General features: G+C 33.3%; 1 protein-coding gene across 1 annotated transcript; it reads left to right on the top strand.

Moving 5' to 3' along the window:
* The first annotated feature begins 7178 nt into the window (after positions 1–7178).
* Positions 7179–13217, top strand: LOC109340674 (probable methyltransferase PMT16). Its single transcript, XM_019578391.1, has 6 exons — positions 7179–8125; positions 10808–11018; positions 11110–11407; positions 12090–12482; positions 12611–12688; positions 12848–13217. Exons 1-6 carry the CDS (start codon positions 7442–7444, stop codon positions 13071–13073), a joined length of 1890 nt encoding a protein of 629 aa, XP_019433936.1. The 5' UTR covers positions 7179–7441; the 3' UTR covers positions 13074–13217.
* Positions 13218–22384: the final 9167 nt, after the last annotated feature.

The raw sequence follows: 22384 nt of genomic DNA, 5'->3' as shown, positions 1-22384 counted from the left end.
GGTCTCATCATAATTGATGCCCTCCTCCTTGTTGTATCCTTTGGCCACTAAGCGAGCCTTATTTCTTATTATTAGGCTAGATTCATCTAGCTTATTACGAAAGACCCATCTGGTGCCAATCACAGGATGATCTTTTGGTTTGGGGACACAGTCCCACACATTATTTCGCTCAAACTAGTTTAGCTCTTCTTGCATAGCTATACCCCAGTGTACATCCTCGATAGCTTCATTGATGGTCTTTGGCTCTATTTGAGATACAAATGCATCAAAATTACAGAAATTACGTAAAGAACTACGGGTTACCACCCCCGTAGATATATCACCTAACACCTTATCAAGTGGATGATCCTTTTTAGTTTTCCATGCAATAGGCATGTCCTGATGTTCTTCTTCTACTATTTTCTCAGCATCTTCTTGTTGGATTTGATTCATTTCCTTGGATTGCACTTCTTCTAGTGTTCCTGAAATGTCATCAGAAAAGACATTTCTCTTCTCTTTTCTAGAAGATTCGTCAAAATGAACATGAATAGATTCTTCTACTTGCATGGTATATTTATTGAACACACGAAATGCCTTACTATGTAATGAATACCCTAAGAATATGCCCTTATCAGCCTTCGAGTCAAATTTTCCTAAAGATCTTTTTCCATTATTTAAAATAAAACATTTTTACCTGAATGCGTGAAGATGAGCAATATTCGGTTTTCGACCTTTAAGAATTTCATAAGGTGTTTTCGAAAAAGTAGGTCTGAGTAGTATTCGATTAATTACATAACAGGCAGTGTGAATTGCATCAACCCAGAAATATTTTGCAGCCATGTTCTCATTTAGCATGGTCCTCGCGAGTTCCTCTAGAACTCTATTTTTCCTCTCAACAACTCCATTTTGTTGAGGGGTACGAGGAGTTGAGAACTGATGCATGATGCCATGCTTATTACAAAACTTATTAAATTTATGATTTTCAAATTCTCCGCCATGGTCGGATCGTATGTAAATAATTTTCAGGTTAGACTGGTTTTGAATTTGTTTGGCTAGACATTTAAAATATTTATAAGCATCGCTCTTTGATGCTAAAAACAAAGTCCGTGTGAATCTAGAAAAATCATCGATAATTACCTAAGCGTAATAACTTCCACCAAAACTCATAATTTGCGATGGTCCAAATAAGTCCATATGGAGAAGCTCCAAAGGTCTAGTAGTGGATATTGCATTCTTTTTATTAAAGGAATTATTTATTTGTTTACATTTTTCATGTCACAAGAATCCTAAGTTTTAAAATCGAGTTTTGGAAGACCGATTACCAAATGAATTTTAGATATTTTTTCTACATGCTTCACATGAATGTGAGCGGCACGTCTATGCCAAAGCCAGATGTCATCTTCTTTTGAAATAAAACATTTTGAAAACAAGAAAGTGACATCCTCTAGATTAACCATATAAATGTTATTTACACGATATCCGAATTTTTTTACATTATTAGATAATACGTCACGAATGATACATCAATCAGAATCAAATGACACGCGATTACCTTTGTCGCATAGTTGGCTTATGCTCAACAGATTATCTTCCAAACCTTCTACGTATAGAACCTTCTCAATTATAGCGTGATTTGAGTTGCCAATCTTCCCGGTGCCTACGAATCTTCCTTTGTTGTTGTCTCCATAGGTGATGAAACCCTTTTCTTTTAATGACAAGTCTAGGAATTTTGACTAGTCTCCAGTCATATGCCTCGAACAACCGTTATCAAGATACCAGTTTTGCCCATGTGTTCGAAGACATACCTGCAAAATAGATCACCTGCTAGTTTCAGGTACCCAAATTATGTTGGGTCCTTTTTTATTAGTAACAATGGAGTTATCTCCCTTTCTTACCCAAGCGTAAACACCACTGGGTATCCCATATCTCCTGATATAGCAGGAATGAGAGATGTGACCATGTGTGCCACAATAGAAACATGTAGGGACTCTACTTTTTTTATATGGACGAGTTAGAGGTCTCCTATTTGGTCTATTTCTATGGGATGGGGGAACATACCCTAATCCAGTATGGTCACCAACGTTTCTCGTTTTACTAAGCAGAGTGTCTAATTGGTGTTTACTATTTGTAAGTTTTGCGAGTTTTTCATTTAGTTTAAAATTCTCGTTTTTCAAGTCCTCGCAAGACTAACAAGTAGTTGTTTGACATAAATTATTTTTAGAGCAGTTGCATGCAGTACAAGAAAAAATTAGGTCTAAAGTTTCATTTTCGAATTTTAGCTCATCTAATTCTTTTTGTAATTGAATTATTTTCTGATCATTTAGCAAAATTATTCTCTTTCTATCAACACTAAATTTTTGCTAATTTCTTAAGCTCTTCATGCATCTCAACATAAGCATCATATAAAACATCATATGAGGGAGAATCAAAGGAAGAGGATGATGTGTCAGAATATACCTCATTTGTAGCATCCTTACTACCTGATCGGCAAGCCTCATCTGTTATGGTCAGTAGGCACATCTTTGCGGTCTCCTCTTCATCCGAGGTGCTTGATGTTGTTTCTTCCTCCGGTACATCCCAAACAATGTATGCCCTTTTCGATTTGAGGTCCTGGGGAGTGCTCTTCTTTGAATCAACTTTCTTCAAGTAAGTGGGGCACTAAAACTTCATGTGACCCGACTTACCACATTCATGGCAAGTGAAGCGCTCCTTGTTCTTGCCTTTCTTAGTTGATTCTCACGCTTCTTTCTCCTCTGGTAAACATTTAATCTAGAGAAATAAGATGATTAATAATGTGAGGAATCACTTTTGCATGTCGCCAATCGATTCACTCGGTAACATACGAAATAATTCGTATTCATGTTTCAGCGCGTTTAGCTTGGTGCGCTTGACCTCGCTAGTGCCCTCGTGAGTCACTTGTAAAGTGTCCCACATTTCCTTGGCACTTTGACATTGAGACACCCGAAAGAATTCATCGTAAGATAGGGTCGAGGTAATTATATTTTTGGCGCGAATGTTGAACTGGACCTTCTTGCGCTCGTCATCGGTCCATAAGCTTTTGGGCTTTTCTTTCGGTTCGCCATCCACTAAGTGAAGTGGGACAAAAGGGCCACTGATTACGGATTCCCAAATATCTGAAACAATAGCCTCCATGAAGATCTTCATTCGGACTTTCCAGTAGGCGTAACCCTCGCCACTAAATATGGGAGGGCGGTTAATGGATGCGCCATTACCGCCAAAGGGGTTGTGGAACCCATTTAAATTCCCTAAGGATCACGCGGATACGGTTGAGCTAGCACGTCGTACTAGCTCTGATACCACTTGTTAGGTATCAGTGGCCTAGGAACATGTAGAAGGGGAGGGGGTTGAATAGGTGTAGCGGTTATCAATCACCGCTTCTTGCACCAAAACCCAATTCTGGAAACAGCTCAGTTAATCGATTAACATCTAGTCTTAATTGGTTAACACATGCACAAAATAGAATGATCAGAGAGACAGATTGCACAGTTATTTAAAATCAATTGAACAGCGATAAAACAAATATGTTTAAGAATTATTAATAAGCATATGGAAGTGAACAACTATGCAAAATATCAGCTATAAATTTAAATTGAAACAGCAAGAAAAGTAAAGAAGATTTAGGGAGAGAACATCGTGCAAAGATGGATTTTTATCTTGGTTCGTTTGCGGTCCACTACAAATTACATCCAGGCCTTCCCTTCTGATCTTGGGATATTTTCTTCTTCACAATATTGAATATACGTATAACTGCACACACCAATTCAAATTACAAAAACATAGGACGCTTCTTTCTTGAAATCTAGAACACCTAAACCCTTTGTTTGACTCTACCTATCGCCTGAGAAAACCTTTCTTGTGAAACAGCCTCAGCCAAGATTCTTGTTCTCAAATCAAGACCTCCTAGTCTCGGTGAAGAATCCCAATCTCTGTGGTGGTACGACGCCAAGAGATCAATCCAAAATACACAGAAAACATATTAAAACAACTAGGTATTATAAGCACAATAATGCTTGATATATTACAAGAAAAAGACTTTAAGACTAACCCACTCACTAATCACTCAAGCCATCAAGAACATGTTAGTTAATCAAAAACAGGAATCAATATATCTCTCAAGCAATCTTTACAAATAATGCATGAACATGTTAGCAAGATAAGAATGAGCATAAGAATGTGTAAAATAGTATGCAAAACCAGAAATCAATTAAGCATGATAACTCTCTTCTCACACATGCAACTCTCTTGCAAAAACATAATACAAAACGAAATATGCTCTCTAAAATCAGTCATATACAATGGAATGTCATGTTACAGTTTTCTGGAAGTTGCCTCTATTTATATTAGGCATTTTTTACAGTTGGATTCGTTGCAAACAGTTAAACGGTTAAAACATAAATCAGTTATAACAAATAACAGACATGTTAATCGATTAAGACTACCCGTTAATCGATTAACCAATGCAACAGAATGAAATAGAAAACAATTGTAACAGAAACACTGATTTAACAGAAAAATAGTTGAGTTAATCGATTAAGTCACCACGTTAATCGACTTACTAGGATATTAAAATACATGGTTCAAAAGGTAAACTTCTCATATGTTATGCACAACTTCTATACATGTTCTAGCAATTATATTATGTCTAATATGCACATATAACATGTATGATTAATGCATGAACATACAATTAACTAGATGATATGTCTCATGGATATGATATGACAATTATGATGGCTTGAGAGACTTGTACCTAGGTTCACCTCACTTATACTCACTTACTACGGCACACATCCCAGACTACTTAGAATAATGACTCTATTTATATCCTAGTCTAGATATGACCAAATGAGCACTAGGCATGTTGATTGTTGAGTCATCTTCAAGCTTTAATATAACATTGTCTTCATCAAAACATAGGCAAAGCATTACTAGTGCTATCCTTGACACTTTGCACTTTCAATGTAGGAAAAGTAGTTCGTGAGTTTCAAAATATAGGAGAAGTAAATTGAAATAAAATAGTCTCTTCTTTGGATAATTCTCACATATATTTATATTAAAATAGTATAAGAGGAATATAGTGTGTGAGAGTTCACTATAAGAATATGTGAGTATTTTGGAGATAAAAAAAAATTAAGGAGAGATTGACATGTGTCTAGATGACATGCCAATGACATTTTTTTGTTATATAGATATAAATAATAGATTCAAGATTATGGATTGTGACATCAATTTAATCAAGAAATTTAAAATCACTAGCGTGTTGACAAACACCCACATTGGCGTTTCAATGTAAATCATTTTGGCATTTCATCGAACAGAATGTAAGCCAAGATAGTTGAAGAAGAAACCATGATAACAATATTTAGGCATGAAACTTAAGAGAAGATCAACAAATTATAATCTTAAGTGCATACCTTACATTTCTAAATACCATGCAGATTATGAAGGGAACTTCTATTGATGATACATTCTTTACATACCATCCAGATTATCTATAAAATGTAAAATTACATTACATTCATGTTCTACCTACAAAATGGAAAATGAGAGTAAAGTATATTTGAGACCCTTGTATATATAAACGAAAATTATGGAAAATGAGAATGTTAAAGAGGAAAGTAGGGAATGATAAATTATACCATTGGAAGAAGAGATCGTGAAAGAGGAAACTAGAGAATGAGAAAGGGGAAGTAGGGAATGAGAAATTATAAACTACCATGAGAAAATAAGAATGTGAAAGATGAAAGTAGTGAGTAGTCATGTTGGCTTTATAAATTATTATAGAAGAATGTGAGAGAGGAAAGTAATGAATGAGAAACCCATGCCACAACATGTAGTTGAAAAGTGAAAATGGGAGAGGGGTTGAACAACTATTAGAATTATAAAAGGTAAAATAAGGAAACACAAATTATACAATTGATAGTTATTTATGTTTTTCCTTTATCTATTAGTATAGATGTATCTCCCCTAAAATTATGTAGATGAGAGCATATTTGTTGTCTCACCACCTCCGATTGGTTGAACAAAATTTATTTAAGTTACAATTGCAATTATTAAATATTTTTCTGATCAATCATATCTCAACACTTAGAGTGGCACAAAAAGGAGTGAGACATCGAATGTGAATCCCATATAAATTATACTATCAAATAAATATATATCATTTTATATTTCAATTTTTGGGATTCAATGGTAAAATATAATTTTAAATCGTTTAATTCAAATACTTAACATTAATGTATTTTATATCAATCACTCAGTATTACACTTTATTGTGACAATAAATTTCATCCCAAAAAATACAATTGACTTTTTTTATGTTAGTTTGAAATTTCAAAGTTACGTTCCCAAAAAAGTAAACTTTATAAAGGCTAAAAATAAATGAAAAGTTAACACCAGAGAGAAATATCACTAATTTTAATTTTTTATATGATGAAAAGCTGACTCTTTTATAAAATGATAAAAATGAAAATCATTTCAAAATCCTAATTACATATCGATACCAAAATTTATACCTTTTGTAACGAAAGACAGAAGAAAGGATACGGAATTCTAACTCTGAATGTTGCACTTCTTTCTTCTATTTGAGATTTTGATCTCTTAATTTTTCCAATAATGTGATATTTTATAAACTCAATTAATATTTATATAGATTTAATATGTATACACTGACAATATAAGTGTTTTTACATGTCAATAATCATCTATCAATAATTTATTATTAATTATCATTGACTGTCAATGATGAATGATGTATTGATAGTCTAAAAAACTTTACACTGTCAGTGCACAGATTTTATTTAAATATTATAATTTTATATGAATTAAATCCTATTTTAATAATTTAACAAATTCTTAAAAAAACATTAAATAAATTTAGAAAGTAAATAGTAAATTTAAAAGTTTATATACATCCTATATTATTCAAAATAATAATTTTTTGAAGAGAATACATAATGATTAATTAATAGTATAATAAATATATAGTATCAATGCAAAGATTTATAACACTTTATATATTATTTACCATTTATTTACTTTTTTAAATTAATAAATGATAAACTGACAATAAATAAAATTTATATGATTTTTTTTCTATTTTTTTTATAAAGAAGGATGGATGATGGAAATTATTGTAGCCATCAAATATATGAATTTAAACAAAACATAGGCATACACCAGTCGAAGCAAGAAACAAGAACCAAAAGACCCTCGCCTCTCTCTTCCCCACCTATGAATTCTCTTCAGTTTTCAACGCTTATCAACTCTCCAACAACAACACACCCACTCTAAAACAAACGCGTTCACACCTGAAATATATATAACGTCTTAAATCCTTACTCGTAACTCCATCCTTTGTCACCTTTTCTCTCTCCCACTTTCTCTCTCTCCTCGAACGATCGAGTGAAAGAGAATTCAATATCACCACAACAAAAAACAAATGGCGAAGTGGGCAATTCATTTTCCCAAGAAAACCAACAACCATCTCACCAAACTCTACTTCCTCACCTTCGCCGCCATCCTCTGCACCCTCTCTTACTTCCTCGGCCTATGGCGCAACTCTCCCACCGTCGCCATCTCACGGAGCTACTACGCCGCCGGCGGCAGTGATTGCCCACATCCCAATTCCACCTCCGCCTCACCAAAATTTCCAACCACCACCAATCTTGATTTCTCCGCACACCACTACCTCCCAGACCTATCACTCACGACGGCGCGTGATTTCAACGCGCCACCTTGCAACGCCTCTCTCTCCGAGTACACGCCCTGCGAGGACGTGCAGAGGTCGCTGAAGTTCCCCCGAGAGAATTTGATATACCGGGAGAGGCACTGTCCTAATGCGGAGGAGGTTCTCCGGTGCCGAATTCCGGCTCCGTATGGTTATCGTGTCCCGTTCCGGTGGCCGGAAAGCCGTGAATCGGTTTGGTACGCGAACGTGCCGCACAAGGAGCTGACGATAGAGAAGAAGAACCAGAACTGGGTCCGGTTCGAAGGAGAGCGGCTCAGCTTCCCTGGTGGTGGGACCATGTTTCCACGTGGCGCGAGTGCGTACATTGATGAAATCGGAGAGCTGATCAACCTTAAAGATGGGTCAATCAGAACTGCTTTGGACACCGGCTGTGGGGTATGTATTTTCTTGAACCATCTTCTCCCGGTTTGTATATTATTTTGTTAAGTTTGATTAGTTAGGAGAATAGGAAAATTTTGCCACAGAGAATCCTTCTAAACTATTGTTATATATGTTCTTGTGCAATTTCATCCTTTGTTTTCATTGCTTTGCAAATTGTCAGATTGAAATTTGTATTGCGGGTTTATTTTGATTGATGAACCGACTAGTTAGTCTTGTTGAACAGAGTGGTTCACCTTCTCTCTATGTGTAGTTTAACAACTTAATAGAGTAATGAACCATGAATAGGAATGTGGTTGGGTCAACATTTCACGGTGGACCTCATCAATTGTGAAAAATTCTTTGGTTTTAATTTTTAACCTTTTAAGCTGGATTTTGTTTAGGCAATAAGTTGAACTTTTGAACTTTTGTCAGATTTGGGTAGTTTGAGAATTTAAAAAGATATAATGTGGGTCAATTATAATTCTAAATCTTGTATTATACTTTTTCCTTAAATGCAATGTGAATAATGGCTCTTATGGAAAATATTCTTCAGCTAGAACAAGCTGTTTCAATTGGAATTCTTTTTTATTTTATTTGTATATCTAATAAAATCTCAGAAATATTTTAGGGAAGGTTTATTTGGACAGCTATCCTATATTTTTCACCTCTGTCTACTGATGTGATGAGAAAAGGAAATAAAGAAGAATGATATAAATATTATAAGGATATTTCCGATGCAATTTTTTATTTTGAATATTTCTGAAGTTTGACTTTTTATTATTCAATATGTGTATAATTTTTTTCATATTTTTTTGAATGTGACATGCACGTTATCTACGTCAAATTTCTATTTCTATTTTTCTATTATATGAATTGTTCCATCCACAAAAAAACATGAATCATTGTGCTATGAGGTGGTTGTCTTATACTAAACGTCTGAAAATTTTCTTTGTATTGTATATAATTTGAAAGGACCCCCCTGAAATTAGATATCCATTCATGTTTGAAAATATAGTGAAAGATATGGTCTTAAGGAATATTGATTTCCCTGAAGTCTACATTCTGAACTACGACTTTGTGTTTTGTATGCAAATAGAATGGTAAAAAAGGATCCACTAACTAGTTTGCAAAACAATCTTCTTAAATTCTTCAAACCAAGTGTTGTTTTAACCAATGCTTCCTTTTGTTTTTATTAATTCCAACAACAAAAATTTGTATGAAGACACATGTAACATGTTTGTTTGTGCTATCACTTATTATTAAATTTTAATTAAAATTAAACTTTTAATATGATAGTAAGATTTAATTGGTTATTTCCACCTACACACGTCAATCTTCATGCAAGTCTTTCTCTCATTCTAAAGCATAGAGAGTTTGTACTTAATGATTTCATTACACTTTTCATTATTGAACTAGTAATTTCATTTTTATTTCACCCGATGCTTATGATAATGTGCTTTTGAAGTTATGTTTTGTTGAAGAATTGGTTGAAAACTAGATAGAGATGATATAAATAGGTTGAAATAGGTTGAATGTTCATTACTTCCGGACCTTCTTATTCATGCCTAACTTACCTCATTTATAGATTGCTTCATCACAACTCATTGACCCGGTGCCTAATAGAATTAGTAAACCATAATAATCAAAGTTTAATCTTATTATATGGGGTTGATTAAATGGATAGAACTACATCATGTTCTAACATGAATTATATTTATTATCAAAATATTATTTTGTACATCTTTCTTTATCGCTTTATAGTTTTTTCTTGTCCTTCATTCCCTCTAAGAATTAGTTAAACCTCCATTTAATCTAATTTATTATATTTAAATCATGTAATGAATATATGTTTCATTCATAATAAAATTAAACATACTAAAATAATAACTAATAACATAAGTGACAAAACTAATAAAACAACAAAACAAATAAATAATATCATAAATTAAAATAATAAAAGTTAGAAATTGAAATATCTCCTCGTATTCGAAAATAATTATTTCTCTAAGCTATTAAAACTATGATATATATACTATTTTTTTTTAATTTTTAGAAATAATCTTATATAAACAGGTTTTATAATTTTAGGAGAGAATGAAATAATTTATCTCTATGAAAAAATATTTTATTCACAAACTTATTATCTATACTATTAATAAAGAGAAAATACAAAATAACCACTCATGATGGTGTAATTTGTGTTTTCTTATTTTGCCCTCAATATCTTTTTATTTCTACCAAAAAATCATCTAATATTATTTTCTTATTTTATACTTATTATCTTCTTATTTTAAAAGTGTATTTAAAAAATTGAATATTAGACCAATTGAATAAATTCAACGGTAAATTTAATACAAAAAATTATATTTGAATTTATAAAATATAAACTATACATTACAAACGATAAGAAAGTTGATAGGTACGACAGTGCATGTCAACTAATTCATAAAGCAGAATAGCAAGAAGAAATGAACTATGCATCAGAAACAAGGGTTTCACAATGTTGTTTTAATTTTAACTGCCTGTCAAACGTAAAAGCAGCGTAGTAGGTTAAGTTTTTTGCATTATCTCGTAGGCAGGGGGTTAAAATTCAGGAATCTGCGATTCAGAGACCATACGTTGCGATTCTGCAACAAAAAACGTTTCTAATTAGCAGATGTTCATTCTTTGTCTAAGACAATCGTTTTTACTTTTCAGGTTGCAAGTTGGGGAGCTTATCTTCTGTCACGTGACATTCTAGCAGTGTCATTTGCACCAAGAGACACCCATGAAGCTCAGGTTCAATTTGCTCTTGAACGTGGAGTTCCTGCATTGATTGGTGTTATTGCCTCAATTAGGCTTCCTTACCCTTCTAGAGCCTTTGACATGGCTCACTGCTCTCGTTGCCTCATTCCCTGGGGCCAGAATGGTAAATATACTTCAATCTTCACATTTTTAGGAAGCCAGTTTGTGTCAACGTGAATATGATTGTGAGACTAAGTTATTGCTGGTTTTTGCAGATGGAATTTATTTGACTGAAGTTGATAGAGTCTTACGCCCCGGAGGGTACTGGATTCTATCGGGGCCACCAGTAAACTGGCAGAACCGCTGGAAAGGATGGGGAAGGACTACTGAGAGTCTCAAAAATGAACAGGATGGAATTGAGAGAGTGGCGAAAAGTCTATGCTGGAAAAAATTGGTACAGAAAGATGACCTTGCAATATGGCAGAAGCCGACAAATCATATACATTGCAAAATAACACGGAAGGTCTTCAAGAATAGGCCCTTCTGCGAGAAGCAGGATCCAGACACGGCATGGTAACTTGACATTTCTAATTTCACAGTTAATGTCTTAACTTCATTAGTAGTAATTAGGATTTTAAATTGTGGTTGAGGACCAATTATGGTCAATGTGGTCCGTAATTATGGCATAACGCAGTTGCGGAACCCACTGCAATTGATATGTTGCGACAACATCATGTAATGTGACTCACAATTTAAAACCTTGGTAGTAGCAATCTGATGGACTAGATTAACATGTTGGGAAAATAATTATCAGACGATGCAACTTTCAGTTGGCAATTCTAAGGGAAGATTGACTTGCAATCATTTGTCCGTTAGTTCCCTCATGCTAATGACTTTTTGCTTTAGGATCTTGCTTTTCAGAGGATAAAAGTAACTTATTATTGCTGCCAAAGAGGGTTTAGCAGTGATACCAAAACCAGTTAGATGATAAAGAGACTTGGCAGTATATAGTCTGTTCTCTCAGATTAGAACTTTTGTTTTTAACTTGCCTAAGTATCTATTCCTGAATCTAGTGATCAGCTTAAAAGAGAAGATTTGTTGGGTCCCTGCAGTTAAATTAAATATATTTTGTTTGTTTTATGCACTTATTTTTCATTGAGCGTATTACACGGCTTCGTTTGATCCATGTAGCTTGCCTCACTTAATTGGACTAAGGCTTGATTGTTGCTTTCTCCAACCATATTTTACATTTCAGGTACACTAAAATGGATACCTGCTTGACACCACTGCCAGAGGTAAATGATGTCAGAGATGTGAGTGGTGGTAAGCTGTCCAATTGGCCTGAGAGACTAACATCGGTTCCCCCGAGGATTAGTAGTGGAAGTTTGAAAGGAATTACTGCTGAGACGTTGAAAGAGAATACTCAATTATGGAAGACGAGAGTGGCGTACTACAAGACTATGGACTATCAGCTAGCAGAGAAAGGGAGATATCGCAATCTGCTTGACATGAATGCTCACTTGGGAAGCTTTGCAGCTGCACTAGTTGATGATCCAGTGTGGGTCATGAACACGGTCCCGGTTGAGGCTGAGATCAACACTCTTGGCGTCATTTATGAACGTGGATTGATTGGAACCTATCAGAACTGGTATATCATTCTTCCATTTGCCGAATGAGTAAACTAGAACTGAGCACCCTATGTGACATTCAATAAGCTTAAAAAAAACAATATTAGTTGTGTAAAACTTCTTACTAACTGTTCTTGTCACTTCTCAGGTGTGAAGCCATGTCCACTTACCCGCGAACTTATGACTTCATACACGGTGATTCAATTTTTAGTCTTCACCAGAACAGGTAATTTCAATTGGGTTACCTAGAAAAAGGAGCTATTATTTAGACATCAAAAACTGAAATCATTATTTATACTTCAAATAAAATTTAGAAATTGACATATAACTAATTTTAAAATGGTTGCATAATGTCCCTCTAATTTATCAAATTAATGTGTCACAGATGCAATATCGAGGACATACTCCTTGAGATGGACCGGATTCTGCGGCCACAAGGTAGCGTGATTTTGCGTGATGATGTTGATGTGCTATTGAAGGTGAAGAAATTTGCAGATGCAATGCAGTGGGATACTAGAATTGCAGACCATGAAAAAGGGCCTCACCAGAGAGAAAAGATACTATTAGCAGTGAAGCAGTTCTGGACAGCTCAACCAACTGACAAAAGTTAACGAAGAAAACTCTAGTTTGATACTGAATGTACTCGATATTGGTCTATTTTTTCTTTACCTGTCAAAAAAATTATAGGAATTTTATTCTTTTCCAACTACAGTTTTTTTTTGGGTTGTGCATAATGAAAATTTTGTTTACATCAATTATGAATTATTCCCCCTAAAGTATTCTTTTGCGGCTTGTTGGTCTTAAATCTCAAACATAAAAGACAAAGCGTCAAGTAAATGTATCAAACATTGAAAAAAAATGCAGATTCAACAATTCTGTAATGGTTCTCTAAATCTATCAGAAACAAACTAAGTGAGAAATTATAACTCTCAAGTGTGATTGATATCCACAGATACATGCTCACCAAGGAGATTTCACTTACACTAACTCACCTGGTAGACGAAGGAACTCAATACTATTTCAAGAGCGAAACTTCTACTGTTACCTACAAAATAAAGGCGTACCTAAAATGAGTTTTTATTTATAAAAAAATTATAAATAAAAATAAAAAAGAATCCAGAAAAAATGAAGTTTATTATTACAACAATAGATTTGAACATTCTCTTGTAAGAAATAAGTTTATCTCAACCCAATGCTATTTGTATAATAAAGTTCTACTTCTACAACTTATAAGCTTCATCAAATTAAATTACTTACCAGCGATATATTATACTAACATGTTGAAAAACTATTCAGAAATTAATAAATTTTACTTACACCATTTTTTAAAACAAAATATATGACTTTGTAATAGATATGTTTTAAAAATATAAATAAAGATTATGGTTGTGTTTTATCTTACACAACAACTTCTATTAATTATATAACAAAAAAATTATTGTCATGTCATCATGGACACATGTTAGCATTTTCTTAACTTTTCCCCCTCCAAAACAGTTTCTTGTTCTTACAGCGTACTCCCACAATCTGTATTCCTCTTATACTATTAAAAATAAATAAAAATGACATTGAACTTTCACATATGATATGTGCACCCATGCTTTTCAAATTCAAATAATGTTCATGCTTTATTACACATCACATTAAATGATGTTGAATAATGCTGATGTTGTAAGAATGAAATTGTAACTAAGAGGTGGTGAATTAGTTGACTTAATATTATGACAACTTTTTCTGCAAAATCAAGAGTTAAGTGCAACAGAGAAATTATGCAAAAAATTAACAAGTAAAAAATCAAGAGATAAAGGAGAAAAGAGTTCACCTTCTTATCCACCGAAGGCTAAGTCCAATACTCTTACAGCACAAGAGATTTCTTCACTAAATATTATGAGTTGTAATTACAATATCTCACATCGAGACCTCTATGTACCTTACACACTCACTAATACTTATGTCACTTCTTGAAAAATACATTTTCAAGTGACTCTATCTCTTTTCTTATCACACCCTTGTGAAAGAAAGATTTCTGAAATGTCAATGAAGAATTTACAACAATGGCAGTATTGCCTTTACAAGTATTGAATGTAATATCACTTGCAATCCGATAACTTTTTGTATAATAAGTAATAATGCTCTTATATCTTTGTAAAACTTTAAAACATTTTACTTCAAGCAACTTAGAAAATTCACTTTGAAAGTTTAAGAAGAAGTTGCAAAAAGTGCAGAAAATATTTCAAAGAATTTTTAGAATTATGTTTGAAAATTTTGTAAGAGTTATATGTTTGATTCTGAGTTTCAATGCCATTAAATAGACTTTCCAACCAGCCATAACACCTCTTTGAAAGGGTAGGAATTGATTGGAATGAAAACATTTCGTTTGGGATGAAAACCATTCGTTTTGAAATCTGAAAACTGATGCAACAACTCTCAGTAATCGATTACAGCCTTGATTAATCGATTACTTAAATACGTTGTGCAACTGAGCAATTAAAATTTAATTAGAGTAATCGATTACAACATTTGAGTAATCGATTACCTTGCACAATTTTTGATGAGTAACTGGTTTTCTCACTTATGTAACCTATTACTTAGATACACTAACCTGTTGCACGCTATTTTTGAAAATTGTTTTGTTTATACTTGAAGTGTTTCAATTTTCTTAAAAAATAGTTTGAGCATTACTACTATTGTATATTCGAGAGTATAAGATAGAAGTACCTACATAGACTTAGACTAATTTGTCTTGAAGCTTTGTCTTCATAAGTATTCTTTCTTTTCTTCTTTTTGGTGATGTTGGTGTCTTCATCAAAATCGTGCCAAGGTCAGGAGCAAAGATCTTCTTCACAATCTCCCCCTTTTTGATGATGACAAACAATATTTTCTTTAACCGTGTAGTTTTCTAAGAGCAGCATACTTTGAGATATGTTGAGATGACGTGAGTATGCTTCCCCTTTCATTTGGAGTTATGTGTCTCAAAGAAGGTACAATATGTATATGACAAGCATAAAAGTAATCATAAAAGTGATATCGCATAATAGAAAGTTAAAACATTGTTCAAACCATAACAGAAACAACAAAATAAAAGAAAATTGTCCAAAGCCATGAAAAAATTAGAACCAGAAAATCCTAACAACAAAGATAGTCTAATGCTCAGGCTCAGAGTTGTCTTCATCAATGTCCATGCTACTCATCTTAGAAGAGAGACGATGAAGTTCAAACTGGATTTTTTGATTCTGAGCATCAAGAGCATCCATCTAGTTAGTGATGTAGTCTCGAAGAGAAAAAAACTCATACATAATCATCTGATTTGAAGGCATGACATCAGACGAGAAAGATTGAACATGAAACTCAAAAGGTTGAGATTCATGAGGGTTAGGAGGGACAAATTCTGATTGATCAACATGAGCATTCAGTCTATCATTTCTATGGTTATAGGTGCAGTCATTAGGATTGAAAGAGAAGCTCATTTTGTGGATCACGTACACATCAATATGGCTTTCATGAAGATTAAGAGAGACCTTGGTTTCACCAGCAGTAGAAACACTGAAATGTTCAAGAATTTTGGTTATGAATATTGCATAGGGCAATGGGCTTTGAGTTCCTCGAACATTCCACATTTGTCTTATTATCATCTGAGCCCAATTGATTTTGATGTTATACATCATAGCATATATAAATTGATGTTCTATGTCACTTATTTGAGAATGGTTTAAAAATTTAGGCAAAACAACATAGCTCAGAAAGTAATGAAGCAAACAGTCCTCAAGTTTGAAATGTCCAGCAGATAGGATATCTCTATTCTTAACAATCTCACCAAATCCCTATTGCTTACACATTTCTATATCCCCTTTTGAGATTCTATACAGAGAATAGTAAAAATCCTTTCGATCGTAGTTATCTCATTCACAAATAAGGCCGAAACCCGTTGTGCTACCTTGAGTGTGTATGTTAAAGCACAATGAACTAAAAGTTTTCAAATCCAAAATACTGTCCTCTCCTTTCATATAGGAAGTAAGACGGTTTTTCCGGAAGTTCAAGTTGCAGTAAAATACTCTAACAAGTTCAGGATAAATATCATTTGATTCACAGCAAAAATCGAAAAGGTTTTGTTGTTGTAAAAGATAAGGAAAAAGAAAATCTTCAAACTCAAAGTTCCCGATATTACCGTATTTTGGAGTAAATATGGTTCATCTATGGAAGTGCTCTTCGAAGACTTTGCGTTGTTCATCGTTTGCGAGAAGTCTTGCTAAATCCAGAGGGTTAGACTCCAAGGATGAAGTCCCTTGTTTCTTTCGAGTCACGTTAGTGCGTTGCTTCTTTGTTCTTGAAGAAGATGACATGGATTGAGTTTTTTAAGGTTTTAGATTTTTGGGTTTGGGAGATTTGAGGTTTTTTGATCTAGTCCACTAATCACGAAAATGATGGTATAGAAGAGTTTAGAATTAAAAATGTGATATGAATGGACACAAAAATCACTTAAAACAGATGAAAAAAGAAGTTTTTAGAGATTTGAGAGTGTTTACACAAGTGAGAGAGAAAAAGGAAGAAGATGAGTTTGAAAAAATGCAGAAAATCATATATATACCAGCACAGAGTAATCGATTACTCAATTTGATTAATCAATTACTCAGTTTTAAAAATTTTAAAATTTCAAACAACAGAGTAATCGATTACTCACTTTGATTTATTTTCTTTATAAAGAGTGTAGTGTCGACCTTTCCTTTGGTAAATCCCTTTTCAAGTCGAAAATTTGTTAGACGATCATACCATGCACTTAGATTTAAAAAAATAACAATGTTACCTATACCAAGGATTTTTCTTTGGATGTTCACTACATATGTAACAAAGCCTTTATTACTTGAATAAAAGATAATTTTGAAACTCCATGTGCTATATGCTTTGAACAGTCGTTGTCATGATAATACATTTATGCTTATGGCTTTCAAGCACTCCTAAAAAACAAATTAAAAAGATTTTCTATGTACCCAATGTAATCTGGGTCCTGCAGGGTTAGCACCTTTTTCTATCCATTTGTATTGGCCAGATGACACACCATATTTTCTAATATGACAAGTGTTAGGTGTGTGATCAATTTTATCACAGTAAGAACAAGTGGGTAGATGCTTATGTGTCCAAGATTTTATTTTAAAAATAGGATTAGTATGGACACTTTCTTTATAAAACTTTATAATGCTTCCCACGATTGTTTTTCCTAAGACATTCTCATTTTTATCCACACGACTATTTGCATAGCCAAGACCTCTATGGTCTGTTGAATATCTTTGGACTTTTATGATCTTGTCTAAATTGTGACTGCTCTTGTTGAGTTTATTATGTTCAAGACTTAATCTTGAAACTTTAGTTTCAAGAGCAACACATTTTTGACATGAGGAAGAAGTAGGTTTTTCAATATCTTTCTTTAGAACTTTGTTATGGCTTTCCAAAATAAAAATTTCATTTTTCTATTTTAGGAAATGTTTGGAAAGCTTAACATATTCTTGATGTAAATCATTGAAGACATTTTGTAACTTATCATATGAAAAAAATCATTTGGTTCAGAGTTACTAATCTCATAATCATCATTTGAATTGTGTGAAGCCATCAAGGAAATATGTGTTTGCTCCTTTATTTTGAGTTCTGCATTCGAACCATCATCACTATCTCCTGATATAATATTTGTTCTTCTATGCTTATTGTCCTTCTTTCTTTTGAAAGTATGATATATTTTTTGGGCTAGACAAGCACGTTTTAGATGATCTGATTTTCTGCATATTAAGCATGTAGATTTTTGCTTTGATGTTGATACATCACTATTTATCATAAACATTTGTACTTCTTTGGCTCCATGTATCCTTTCTAGAATGTCCTAAATTTCTTTTGACATTTTGCAACTTGACACTATCAGGAACTCTTTTTCTTCTAGAGCTAACACAAGAATAATTTTGTCTTTAAGGTCGTATTGCACTTTCTTCTTATCTTCATCATTCCATGAAGATTTGGAGGGCAGTTGATATTGGAACCTTCTCATAGGAATGATTTTGAGGCCATCTTCGATATAGTATCATATTTGAGAATAACTTACTCAAAAATAGCTCTGGTGTCAATTGTAAGACTAAGATTGCAACTAGGGGGTGAATTAGTTGACTTAGAATTCTGGCCACTTTTTCTGCAAAATCAAGAGTTAAGTGCAGCGAAGAAATGATGCAGAAAATTAACAAGTAAAAAATCAAGAGATAAAGGAGAAGAGAGTACACCAAAATTTTATACTGGTTCACCTTCTTGTCCACCGAAGGATACGTCCACTACTCTTGCAGCATAAAAGATTTCTTCACTAAATATTATGAGTTTTAATTACAATATCTTACCCCAAGACCTCTATGTACCTTACACACTCACTAATAATTATGTCACTTCTTGAAAAACACCTTTTCAAGTGACTCTATCCCTTTTCTTATCACACCATTGTGAAATAAAGATTTCTGAAATGTCAATGAAGAATTTACAACAATGGCAGAATTGCCGTTACAAGTATTGAATGTAATATCACTTGCAATCTGATAACTCTTTGTATACTAAGTAATAATATTCTTATATGTATGTAAAACTTTGAAACACTTTACTTCAAGCAACTCAGAAAAATCACTTTGAAAGTTTAAGAAGAAGTTGCAAAAAGTGCAGAAAATATTTCAAAGAATTTTCAGAATTATGTTTGAAAGTTTGTCTAAGAGTTATATGTTTGATTTTGAGTTTCAATGTCTTTAAATAAGCTTTCCAACTAGCCATAACACCTCTTTGAAAGGGTAGGAATTGATTGGAATGAAACCATTTCGTTTGGGATGAAAACCATTCATTTTGAAATCTAAAAACTAATGGAACAACTCTTAGTAATCGATTACAACCTTGAGCATTCAATTACTCAAACACACTATCCAACTGGGCAATTAAAATTTAATTAGAGTAATCGATTACAACATTTGAGTAATCGATTATCCTGCACAGTTTTTGTTGGGTAACTGATTTTCTCACTTATGTAACCTGTTACTTGGATACAATAACCTGTTACACACTATTTATGAAAATTGTTTTGTTTATACTTGAAGTGTTTCAATTTTCTTAAAAAATAGTTTGATTATTACTACTATTGTATATTCGAGAGTATAAGATAGAAATACCTATTTAGGCTTAGACTAATTTGTCTTGAAGCTTTATTTTCTTTGTCTTCATAAGTATTCTTCATTTTCTTCTTTTTGGTGATATTGGTGTCTTCATCAAAACCGTGTCAATGTCAGGAACAAAAATCTTCTTCACAAATGCTTTATTACACATCACATTAAATGATGTTGAAATCAAGTATTTTCAACCATGCAATAAAATATTACTGTCCTGGGCGAATGTAATAATCAATCTATGAAATTTGCATCTTTGATGTACCTAATTTCTTTTTTAATTTTGGTTTTGCAGCAATCCTCGTGTTAATTTTACGTGCTCAGATGTCTTCCACTAAGGTTGCTAAGCACTTGAAGAATGACTTGGTTTTTTGGCTGGTTGTACAACCTCGGTCGACCTTTTTTTCAATCCCCGATGCATGTCGTGTACATGTATTTATTTTGATAATGAACAAATTTTTTGTTTAATCTTAGCTGTATTTGGATAGAAAATATCACAATTTTTTGTTTTATCTTAGCTGTGATATTGACGATGGTGAAATTGTATATAATGAATTTTTATATGAGAGAGTTGTATTAATTTTATGATTGTTGTTATATTTTTGTTGTTAGGATATTTTAATATTAGTGATTGAAACACAGTTAAATGTATGAGTAGTATATGTTTTTTTAACAATGAGAATACAAGAGTAATATGTATGTTTTTAATAATACCAATGCACGATTTTGTTGTATGTTCTTAGCCATGCAACAAAAAATACTGCCCCTGCGAATACCTTCTCCATATTCGTCATCCTTTTAAGCCCTCTCTGTTCTATGTGATTCTTCTTATAAGAAGAATGATGACAACTGTTGGTTATGTAGCAAACAAAAGTGCAGAGAGGAAATGTGTTATGTAGAAGGTATTATCTTATTCATCAATAAGACACATGATTTATGCACAATGGAAAAGAAAACTGATGCAGAAAAATAAATTCCTACATGAATAGCATAGTGAGTCACATAAGTGTTGTAACATTGTTGAAGAAATATTCCTAACAGCCATATTGACTCTTCATTTCCTAATGAATACTCCTTATTGCCTAATGAATAGTCCCCCTTATTGCGTAATGAATAGTCCTCCTTATTTCCTAATGAATATTCCTAACAGATTCTGAGTCATATTAATGAACGCTTCCCCCTTGACTCAGGAGCTGTAAATTTGAAGCTTTTGTCATATACTTATTCTCAGAATTGTCAAGACTGAACTTGGTTATGTAAGTCCATTTGACTCCTATACCCTTCTTGTCTTTAGGCATCTCTACCAACTCACATGTCTCGTTTTTTTCAATCACCATGAGCTCCTCCTTCATTGTATCTATCAATTTTTGGTCAGTTGCAACTTCTTCATATCCTGCAACATCTGTTGATGTATTCATAGGTCCTCCAACATTTGTGTGTATCATTTGCAGCTTCTGTGTAGCCTTCCATGTGTTTTTTTGTAGAAAAAGAAGCATTGTTTGCTTCTCATATCGGTAGGCAATGCGTGTAGGAGACTTTGTTTCTATGCCTTCCTTGTATAATGCAACTTGCTTATCTTTAATCAAAACCAGGACAAAATTTTGCCTTTGCTTTGAACTTTGAACACCTCTTTGCCTTATGAATCTTAGCAATTTTTGTCTTCAAACAAAACCTTATAGCCTTTCTCCATCAACTGAGAATACTTAACAAATTTTGATTATTTTTAGGAACATATAAGACATCATGAATTAATTTCAAACTTGTGTAACTTTTAATTGCAATTGTTCCTTTGCCTTTTGTTACAATATTTGTCCCATTTCCAATTCTAACTTTGGAAATAGCAGTTTTGTCAAGCTCCCTAAAGAGCTCACGATCATAAGTCATGTGGTTTGTACAACCACTATCAATAAGCCAACTTTCTGTAGAACTGTTAGCGTCAAAACATGATACTGCGAACAATTGCTCTTCTTGTGGTTGATCATCAACAATATTAGCTTCTCCTTGTTGTTGTTGTTGCTGTTGTTGAGACTTGCATATTTTTTCCATGTGCCCTAACTGAACACACTTATAACTTCTTGCATCATGCCTCCACCAACATCTGTTTTGTGGATGATTAGTTTTTTTGCAGTAGAAACAAGGTGGAAAAACATTATTGTTGCTACTTTGATTATTGTATTTGTTGTTTGCAGAACCTGCAGTTTTGTAGTTGTTATTTTGCCTCATTCTTTTGTCAATGCAACTATTGTTGTTTTGTAATTTGGTTTGGAAGGCACTCTCCATTGATCATTCTTGCCTCATAAGCCTCCTTTGTTCTCGTTCTTGTAATACATTCGACACTTTTGCCAAGGTGGTGCTTGACATATCCTTAGACATTTCCAGAGATGAAATTGTAGCTTCATATTTTTCAGGAAGTGTAACTAGAATCTTTTGAACCATTCTCGAATCAGAAAATTCAATACTAAGAAGTCTTATATTGCTGGCAATGGCTAGAAGTTTATCAGACTACTCCTTGTTTGTTTATGAATCTCTCATCCTTTGCATTTCAAATTCTTGGATCAAATTCATCACTTGCATCCCTTTGACCCTTTCATCCCCGTCATATTCTTGCTTCAAAAATTTCAGATTTCACAAATTGTTTTCACTGTCATTATTCTGTTAAAAATGGTGGTGAAACAGCTGCATATAGACATGCTCTTGCTTTGGACTTTCTTTGCTTCATCTCCTTCTCATTTTTAATTTGTGCAACAATTGGATTG

This window comes from Lupinus angustifolius, unplaced genomic scaffold (assembly GCF_001865875.1).
Source record: "Lupinus angustifolius cultivar Tanjil unplaced genomic scaffold, LupAngTanjil_v1.0 Scaffold_230, whole genome shotgun sequence".
Taxonomy (NCBI): Eukaryota; Viridiplantae; Streptophyta; class Magnoliopsida; order Fabales; family Fabaceae; genus Lupinus; species Lupinus angustifolius.
Note: the sequence above shows the minus strand (reverse complement) of the source record. Positions and strands in the feature narration are given on the sequence as shown.